Source organism: Pelodiscus sinensis, chromosome 1 (assembly GCF_049634645.1).
Source record: "Pelodiscus sinensis isolate JC-2024 chromosome 1, ASM4963464v1, whole genome shotgun sequence".
NCBI lineage: Eukaryota > Metazoa > Chordata > Testudines > Trionychidae > Pelodiscus > Pelodiscus sinensis.
In genome coordinates, this window is record NC_134711.1 from 142,750,965 (window position 1) to 142,761,234 (window position 10,270).

Here is a 10,270-nt window from a genome sequence, read left to right on the forward strand (position 1 = left end):
ATCTGCAATAGATAACAGCTGGAGACTGGGTGCCCTTGGTTTTCATTCTAACGCCAGTGACAAACGCAGATGTTGAGTGGTGTTGGCTTTCAACATGTCATTCATGATTCAAGATTAAGAAAGTGTGTGTGCGATATTGTCTTTGTTTCTGACTCGAAGGGACCCTGGTTGGCAACACAGAGGCTGTAGCATAGGCAGGATCTAACTGTGGATCTAACTCTGTCTTCGCAAGCAGCTAAAACCAAAGGCTGTGCAAAGCTTTATTCAGACATGTGGCTGCGAGAAAGTCTAATGTTCACTACATCATTGCACTGTGGTGTTACTATTACCACTGGCAGGCTATGCGGTGGTGGGAGCGAGGAGAGGATCAAGGCGCGCGTGTGTGAATTTACCCTTTTGTCTTGCTCTGCATGTGTGTCACGCCCTCTCTTTGTCTCTCCCGTGTGTGTGTGTGTGTGTGTGTGTGTGTGTGTGTGTGTGTATAATCTATACATTTCATGTGTATATGCTTGCATCCAATAGCTCAGGCAGTGGAAAGCCTTTGAGGAGGAACAGAACCAAACCATTAGCCACATGGCAAAATATTTTACCAGTCCCAGCAAGAGCTTCCACTCCATGTACAGTGAAGAGCAGATCTGCCAGCTGATAGGGGAGAAGAACTCCATGCAACGGCTGCTTACTGAGGTAATTTACACTCACAGGCAGCTCATGCTGGTGGAAAGAGCAGTCCCAGCTATTGATCTCCCCGTGGCTCAGTAGCCAGCAGCTGTTGTCCTCCCTCTGCTGTACTCTCTCCCCGCTGCCTCCTTTGTCTGCTGAAGGATTTGTAGGCTAGAATACCCTCTGTCACAAAGGGATCAAAATGGACATTTCCCGTTGCATCAGCTTGGCTCAATAAATATTACATGAAAAGGAGTTAAAAAAATATTTTACATCTTTTCCTAGCTTATGAAACTGGATATATAAATTGGGGTAACTGGCAGAAAAATGACCTGATTTTTTTTTTTTTTTTTTTTTTTTTGAGCTCTGTCACAGATTCAATTTAAAGGGGAGGTGTCCTATCCCGAAAGGCCGCCAGCTCCCACTGCCTTTCAGCTTTCTCCAAATTACACAGCCAGAAGTGCTTTGGCTGTTAGAACATTAGGTTCCAATATAATGGGTGCAAATGTTTCTGAATGCAATTTCTCAAATAGCCCCATCTTACAAATGTTTAGGGACGTGTTGAGGTGCAGCAAGGAAAGAAACAAGGTGCAGGTCAGAGGGAAACGGGCTGTAAATACTTCAAGTTCTGTTTTAAAGAACTATGATTTTGCTATTTCCAGTGGTAGAATTTGTTGAATTCTAGAAGCTTAATGGGGTAGAACTGTGCAGGACTGGAATTCTAGAAGCTGGAGGGGATGGTTCTCTATGGGATTTTGAATGACTGTATTTGGATACTCCAAACTGCAAACAAATGCAGTTTCCATACTGCAGTGTGATAGTTTGCTTCCCAGTGAGTAGGTCCCAGTGGAGCATTTTTCCCCCTGTTTGTGTTTTCTTAATGTCCCACCTTTTTGTCTCTTAAGATATTCACCTGTTCTACATAGACAGCTCAAAGACCAGGTCTATACGCAAATATTAAATTGACCCACCTACATCACTTGGCGATGTGAAAAATCCATACCCATGACTGACACACTTAAGTCAGCCTAACCCCTAGTGTAGGCACTGCTAGGAAAGGGGTGCTGGAACAATTTGTATAGTCTGGATGATGAGAATCGTAGAACCCAACTGAATACCCTGAATATGGTAAAAACCACTTCAAGCCGGGGGGGGAGGGGGGAACAGAGGGCAGCATCCCCACCAGCTTTGGTTTCAGCACCTGTGGTGGTGGATCAGTAGAATTCTTCTGTTGACCTAGCTATTGTCTCTCAGGGAGGTGGGTTACCTAGGCCCCTGGGAGATCCTCTCTTGTCACTATAGTTAATGTCTACACTGAAGTGAAATAGTGGTGTAGCTGCAGCACTGCAACTGCTGCTGTAGAATTTCAAAAATAGACAGCCCAAAAGGCTCCCACTCTAGCATTTCCTCTGTCAAAGACTGACTTCATGTCCTGTTTGTCTTTAAAGCCTCACCCTTAATGTAGCATTAGTCTTGTTTTCTGCCCCAAATTCCATGGATTTATTTCTCTGTGATTTGCTACAGAAAGATGCTATGATCGAAAGCCTCCAGGAGCAAGTAAACAGTGCCAAGGAGAAGCTGATGAGGCTGATGTCTGCAGAGTGCAGCTATGATTTGATGGATCTCCCTGTTCTTTCCACATCTATCTCCATCTTGCCTCAGAACACAGATAACCTGGTTGAATCGCATGGCTGTGCTGTGGAAGCAGAAGAGCTGCATAGAGACTGTTTTCCACAGGGTCAGGAGCAGAATCCTTGGCAGTGTCTCAGTCTTCGAGATACGCAACACAGTCCAGTATCTCTTAGGAAACAAGATTGTGTTAGTGTCAGTCAGGACCATACACACCCAAACCACCCAAACACTCCATCAGAAGATCTCAGTTGCCATTGGGCACCGCTTTGTAACATTGTGGACATCTCTCAATACAGCTCTAAAGACGTCTCAGGGCAATGGAGTCTTCCAAACAAACAATGCACGGGCAGTCTGCCAGTGCCACAGAGCCAGAATCTTTCAGGAGTTGATGGAAGAGCAGAGGAACCAGACGACTCAGCAGCAACCAAGGAGCAGCTGCCAAAGATCAACTATGTGAGCAGTGAAAAGTTGCAGGAAATCTTGCAGGAGCTGAGCATTGGTGGCATGGATAGTGCCCAGGCATCTCCCAGGAGGCCGAGGCAACCCAGCCACAAGGCAGAACATGAAAAGAATGCAGCATGGAGATCCTGGGGGAGTTACACAGGCACCTGCACATACCTTAGTCCTTACAGGACAAGACGACGAAGACGACGAATCCCAGTCCATCCACCTTCCACCTACTTCCCTGCATCTGGGACCCAACAAGCTTGGTGTCTCATGAACAAGGCAGTCCTCAGGACAAAGAGCAGTCAGAGCACTTGGAGCCATGATGGATTAACACAGTCATCTCCGGTTAAAGCAGGTGACACCAATGATGGAAGGTTTCTCTGTCAGCCACCCCCCTCCTCAGTCACTGACAAAATGTGCAACTTCCAGCTGGAGAATAGGAAGAATTGGTCTGAGGGACAAATCTGTGAAGGGAATGGCCATGTTTCAAGCAAACACCAAGACTCCTCCCAAGTGAAGAAGCACAAAGCTCTGCTGTGTCCCCACAGCTCCCTCAGCCTCCTGCAGCAGCAGCAGAGGGGTGCCATGAGGGACCTGGAACAACCCTTTGTGCCTTCCCTGGGCTTTTATGCAGACTCTGACTCCAGTAGCAGCTCTGAGGAAACGTTCAGCTGCTGCCACAGGCCTCGCTGTGAAATCTGCGCTCACAGCCCCGGTGACTCCAGTGACAGCTGCACCACGGACACAGATCCAGAGTCTGGCGGGTCCCTAGCCCATTGGGCAAAGCTTTATGGCAGGCCCCAGCCCATCGTCAACTTCAAAGATGATTTGAAACCCACACTGGTGTAAATGTAAATGAAGGCATCCAGTTCCAGAGGCAGCCCTCCCCTCAGGCACGCTGCTTTTTAAACCCTGTAGAAGGACTGCACCATCTGAAGGAAGTGGGTTGCTCAAGGAGCTGGCAATAGGATATAAAGGACCAAACTGACAAAGCTGTTTAAGTGCCTAACTCTTAGTGAAACCAAGGGAAGTTAGGTGCCCAAGTACCTTTGTGAATCTGGGCCAAAGCCTTTACCTGTCCAAGTTGATATTTCAAATCCAGTCTAAGTTAGGAGTGACTGACTATCACAACCATCTGATATCTGATTAGTGGCATTATTTCAAATGAGTTGGTGATTTAAATTGTTACATCATCCCACATCACATACAAACTCATCACACTAATTGGCCTTCTTGTCAGATCAAGGAGGTCAGGGATGAATTGATCATGCATACTTTTACCCCTCTCATCCTACAGGGCTCCCTCTGGGTTGGGGATGATTTGTACAGACAAGGGACAGTGTATGGGGAAGACTTAAATAGCTCTGACCCATGCTCTCCCTGCTCTGTACAGCACATAGCCAGAGACCTTCAGTCCCTCAGGGCTATCAATCTGGAACCTTTCACCATCTTTGCATTCAATTAGAAAGTTTAAAAAAAAAAAAAAGAAATGTGGATTATTTTCACCTTGGCATTCAGCCTTAATGATCTAGTCTCTCAGCACAGCCAGAGTCTGGGGGTGGCAGAAAACACAAGACTTCCTATTTTTGTTTTGCGGTCTCTGGGCAAGCTAATGAAATACAAGGCACACTTCTCCAGATCTGACTTTGCATTTCATTCCATTTAAATACACTGCAGCGGGTAGATAGTGGGAAGGATAAAGCTGAAAAAGCTTAACGAGGTTGCAGATTATTTTTACATGGAGTTGTGCCCTTTTGTGCTTTTCTTTGTGTTGGACACAATAGACTAGAAAGGTTTGGAGTTCCTTAGTATTTTATGCTCATTTTTACCTTAGATATCTTAGATATACTTTAGGCATATCAAATCCAGTGTCCCTGCTTTTGCTGAAAGACCGGGGGGGACACAATCTCAGGTCATTATTGTGAGCAGCCACATTTTTACATAAAAAGAGAGAAGTGCAGAAATTGTGCTTGAGAGGAGGTCTGTGTTAGGCATTAACAAAAATCAAACCATTTTAATCAAGTAAAAATCCCCTTTCCATTGCTCTCGGGTGATGTCAGAATTCTACTAGTGCTCTCTAGCAAACATAGAATTTTCCGGGCTTCACAAGGCCTGGATTTCTACAGTAAAAAATCTCTCTCTCTTTTCTAGAAAAATATCCCCTACTGTCCACCCTGCTTTGTCCACAATAAAGAAACAAACAAGGACACAATCCCAATTTTGTTTTTCTTCACTTGTCACCTTTAACTAACAGCTAAAGAGAGCCAATTTTCCCCTCACTGTATTAATTTCTGAGCGGCTGTTTCCATAGCTGTCTAAGCAAGTGTATGGGGCTGCCCCATGTGTCAATTCTGTTGCTGATTAAATGCATTGAATGGGTGGAACCTACTGACCCAAAGCAATGGGCCACATATACTGGTGCACAAGGTAGGGAAGGAACAAAAGACTTGTTCTCGCAGGGCATCCTCCGGCCCTAGGGCTGGCTACCAGCTCCCCTGGCACATGAGGGGGACACAAGGAGCATGGTTTAGAAAAAGATACAGCGATATGCACTCTTCCCCCTTTGGGAAGCCCCAGCAGGCATTAATGCACAGAGCTCCAGCAGGCATTAATGCACAGAGCCTTCCAGTGCTTCCACAGGGGAATGGTGTAGAGCTAATTCAAATCTGTGGCTACAGGCCCCAGCTGTGCTCTGCCGAGTGAGTCGTACCTCTCAAACTGAGGGGAAGATGCTGGAGCCTGGTGTGAATGAATGGTGCATCGGATAGAATTTTGCTGATGTTTTATTTATACCCATTATTTTTGTGACCAGCTTGATGCTCAGCCGGACCCAGCTGGAAGTCCCTCCAGCTCTTGTTTCTTGTAGAGCTGGGATGCCTTCAGGGACAAGTGCCTCCTGCAAGTGACGTAAACAACAGCCTCTGGCCATGCATGCCCTGCAGATGCAGGCAGTGCACATCTCTGAAGGACTCAAACACACAGTGTCTCTTCCTCAGCTGAGGGCACTACAAGTCTCAGAAAATCTCTGGGGATGCTGGGGGATATGCAAATCCAGGGGAGCCCACAGAATTCTAGGCAAATTGCCAGGGAGTTCCTTAGTCTCGTAAAGTTGGGGCAACTCTGAGGTGCTGTCAGGTCTGTGAGCATCCTGTGAGAATTGTACAAGACAAAAGAGGGTGTTATTTAACCACAGAGCAAACACCTCTAGTCTAAGGCAGCTGAGACTGGATCAAGTAGCTGTAGTTCTCGGCTCTGCTGACTATGGGAGGCTGCTGCTGCCCTGCCTCCCTTCCCAGCTCGCTAACCTGTTGATAGGTGGGCTCCACACAGCGGGGAGGCAGGACTCCCACCTCAGTGTAGCAAGTGTGTGATACATGCATGGGGGGAGAGGTTGGCTTAGAGACTGAACTAGATTTCCTGACCCTGATCATCTGAACAAGGTCACTTATGAAAGGTCAGTAGCCCTGCCATGTGGGAGGGGTCAGTGTCTAGGGTGCTACTCTGTGCAATGGACAAGGCTGGCTACAAGTGGAAAGGAGGAGGTATAAAAGCCTTTTATTATCTTGGGGTGACTGGGCCGGGCACTGCAGAAACACAACAAAAACTAGCCCACTTCCTGCTCCAAAGAGCCTGAAACTTGCCCTCCTAGGAGGGATATATTGTGTCTCCTTGTACTCTGAGCTAGCAACAAAGTATATAGCCGCTATGGCATGGAAATCAAAAGGCAAGGAAAATGATAGGTGGAAAGTAGGCTTCCTATTCCCAACTAGTGGACAAGTAATCTCTGTGTTAATTGTTTCGGTTGTTGATCTCACAGTCCATTGTGTTCTCTGTATTCCAGGGGTTTGTGTGTGTTTGTGATTTCTGGTTTCTGTGTTAACTGAATACCTACCGAATAACCTCTGGCAATCCCTTACTCATCATGCCAGGGTTCTACAGGTTGGATTTCTCTGGATTAGCACGATTGGAACTTGATCGGTCCTGAACAAGAGAATTTGCTGGACCAGGGAAGGTCTCCTGCCACCAGCCCCCAAGCCCATTCCCTGCTGTTGGCACCCTGCCTTGCCCTCCCTCACACCCAACCCCACACTCCCAGGGTCTGCTGTGGTGCCTCTGCTCTGTCCTCCAAGGGGATGCTGCAGGGCTCTGGCCTCAGGCCCAAGCTCCCAGGAGCTGTTGGGGGGACACTTAGCTTGTGTAGGGATGTAATAGTGTAGTTGATTAACTGATAAGCAAAAGCTTATAGGTTAATGCTATAGACTACACGCATTTCCTCCCCCCTCACTCCCCTCGCCAGTAAGGCTACGTCTACACTGGCAGCTTCTTGCGCAAGAACAACTGTTCTTGCACAAAAACTTGCCGGGTTTCTATACTGCACATGTGTTCTTGTGCAAGTACATTTACAGTCTAGCGTCGGAAAATGGGGCTGCTTCCAGAAGAGTTATGCCTCTCCCCATGAGGAATAAGCCCTCTTGTGCAAGAGCTCTTCTGTAAGAAGGCAGTGTAGACAAGCAACATGAATTTTTTGTGCAAGAAACCCCTATGGTTAAAATGGCCATCAGAGCTTTCTTGCACAAGAGAGGAGCTTTCTTGCCATAGACGCTCTTGCGCAAAAGTACATGCCAGTGTAGACACGTTCTTGTGGAAGACTTTTTGCGCAAGAACTCTTCCGCAAAACAGTTCTTGTGCAAGAAGCTGTCAGTGTAGAAGTAGCCTAAATGTTTTAGCAGGCTGGCCAGCAGCCTAGCTTAGTCTTGGCTTGCGATGGGTCCGGGACCTACCCCTGCTGCAGCTCTGCATTTAAAGGGTATTAGGGGTTGGGCAGTCAGGCGGGCAGCTCAGCTCAGTTCCAGCTCTTGCAGGGTCCGGGAGCTGAGACGCTACCCTGCGCTGCTGCCTCTTTATCAGAAGCAGCAGCGCGGAGTGACAGGCAGCTGGTCTGCAAGGGGAGCTGGTTTTTAAAGAAACTTTTTTAAGAAAATTTCTCTCCCTCCTCCCTCTCCGGAGCCCTTAAAGGGGTTGACTCTGGCCACAGTGCCTGTGCCAGCTCCAAGCCTGCCAGCCCAGAGCCAGCAGCCCCTGACCAGTGGCCCCAAAACATGAGCCAGCAAGCCATTGGTAACCAGCCCTTTGCCACTCCCCCGGAGCAGCCTGACAGCTCCCAGGAGCCTGCCAGGGCCCAGAGAAGGCAGATGCCTTCCTAGTCCAGGGTGAAGATCATGGACCTTATTCAGGATTGGGGGGGATGGCCGCAACATCCATTATCTCCACACTAGATGAACGCGGTCGTCTATGGCAGGATAGCTGCCAGCCTGGCCACCAAAGGCCACATGCAAACCCAGGAGCAGGTTTGTGTGAAAATCAAATTGGTCCAGCAAGACCCTGAGCTTCCTCTCACCCTTCTTCCCCTTGCTTCCCCCTTCCAGCTCCCTCCTCCCAGGTTTCCCCCTAGCCTCTCCCAGCCTCTCTTCTCCCCTCTCCTGCCTCCTTTCCCCAGTCTCACCAGAGTTTAATCCCCCCACTCCCAATTTTGTTAAATAAACAGTTTGTGTTCATGAAAATGCATGTATTTTATTTGACATCAGGAAGGGGGGTTAGGGAGGGGTAAGTGGAAGGACATGAAGGAGGAATGAGGCACAAGCCCCCCGGGGGGAAGACCAGGGAGGCTCTTAGTGCTCCTCAGGGTGGAAGCTGTCCCGCAGGGCTTCCTGGATGCTGACAGCCCCCCGATGGACCTCCTGGATGGCAGCCTGCAGAAAGTACAGCCAGACTCGCAGCAACGTGTCCACAAGAAGCACCAGAGTGCCCAGGCGCAGCTCTGGCTCCATGTTGCAGAGTACTGTGGTGTCCCAAGTGAGGGTAACCAGAGCACGCAGAGACAAAATGCTTTGCTGTCCCTCATCGAGGTAGGCAAGCAAGCAGGGAAAGCAGAACCAGCTGTCCGGGGGTGGTCCCTTTAAGCACAGACCTCAGATAGCCTCAGGCAGCAGCCAGCCACACAAAGTAACTCCTGACCTGGTTCCGACCGGCCTTCAATGCGATTCAGTGTCCACTCAGTGTGGACGCGCTATTTCGAAATAGCAAAACGCTATTTTGAAATGCATTTTATGTGTAGACACGTTATTTTGAAATAACATATTTCAAATTAACTATTTCAAAATAAGATATTTTGAAATAACACTGTAGTGTAGACATACCCCTAGAGACTAACAAAAATATATAGAATCATGAGTTTTCGTGGACAACCCCCTCCCCATCTGATGAAGTGAGTTTTACCCATGAAAGCTCATGTTAGTCTCTAAGGTGCCACAAGACTACTTGCTGTTTTAAACATTTAAGGAAGTATTTCATGTATGTTCAATTTCTTGTAATGCAGTTTAGCAGCTGGAAATGAGGAGAGCCCCCTCTCTGTGGTCCTCCAGCAAGTGTTCTACAGGCCACCAGTGGTTCACAGACCACAGTGTGGGAACTTGTGCTCTATTCATTCCATTATGTGCTGCTACCATTTTTCATGGGTCAGATATTGAACTGTCTGTGGGATTAGTAACAAGCTGAGAAGAGGACTCCCATTGAGAGGGTATCTCCCTCATGTATTTTGTCCAATTCACTTGATTTCTACGTTGCCTTTGGTTGATTCCTACTTACCATGTTTTCTCTCTCACTTAGCTTGTTCAAAACATTGTTTTTGATAAAATGAAAAATATTTTTACCCCAATCTTTTGCAGTGACTTTTGTGAGCCTTATTCCTCTGAGCGCCTATAGAACCATGGAAGAGAAAAACCCTACTAGGAGCAGTAGCAGCGATATGTCCCTGCATAGCTCAAGCAGACAGGACTTGTGTGTTAGGAGTGGAATGTCCTGGGCTTAGTGTCCATTCCTTTGGCTAGAAGCATAGATGGAGGACTAAACCCAGGCCTGCATGTCATCACTGGTGCTGGGTAAGGTGCTTTGACTCGCTGTGCTTCAAGTTTCTCCTTCTGTAAAATGGGGATAATTCTGACCTTGTGGGTAAGGTGCTGGGAGGAGTAATGCACTGGTGTGGGTATGGTGCATTGTTCTCTTTAATGATTTAAATGTGATTTTTAAATTTTATTTATTATCTGATAATGATGATGATGTAGCTGGTCAATGAGGATATATGCAGACAGTTCTTCTTTTCCCATTAGATGCCTCTTAGTGGAGAGTTAATTGCTTCTCTATAGTCCTTCTTGCACTTTGTATGGCTCAGCTGGACCCAGAGGTCCTGCCCCCTTTCCATCATGCTCTGTCGGATGCTAACAAGCCCATATCCATTCCAGAATTGCACTATCCAGTCCTACTGGATCCTGTGCAGCAAGGCAGTGATTACATTTGGGACGTTTGAGACCGATGAGCTGTTTAGGGCAACCAACTCCTCTGTGTTTCTGCTGGAAAGGATTTTCGAGAGGAGCCTGATAACCATCCCTCCTCAGCTGGACAAAAATCAAAAACAAACTTCAAAAGATGAAAGGTAAATGGAGCAGCACTAATGTAATGTGGGGGTCCTCTGCAG

General features: G+C 47.5%; 1 protein-coding gene across 13 annotated transcripts in view; it reads left to right on the forward strand.

Moving 5' to 3' along the window:
* Positions 1-9,454, forward strand: part of GPR156 (G protein-coupled receptor 156) — a 47,072-nt gene extending 37,618 nt beyond the window's left edge. For all 13 annotated transcript variants that reach the window (XM_075905360.1, XM_075905382.1, XM_075905370.1 and 10 more), the window contains 2 exons: positions 523-684; positions 2,185-9,454. In XM_075905360.1, coding sequence (XP_075761475.1) covers positions 523-684; positions 2,185-3,588 — 1,566 coding nt within the window. In that variant the 3' untranslated portion in view covers positions 3,589-9,454. The remainder of the gene's footprint in view (positions 1-522; positions 685-2,184) is intronic.
* The last annotated feature ends 816 nt before the right edge of the window (positions 9,455-10,270 follow it).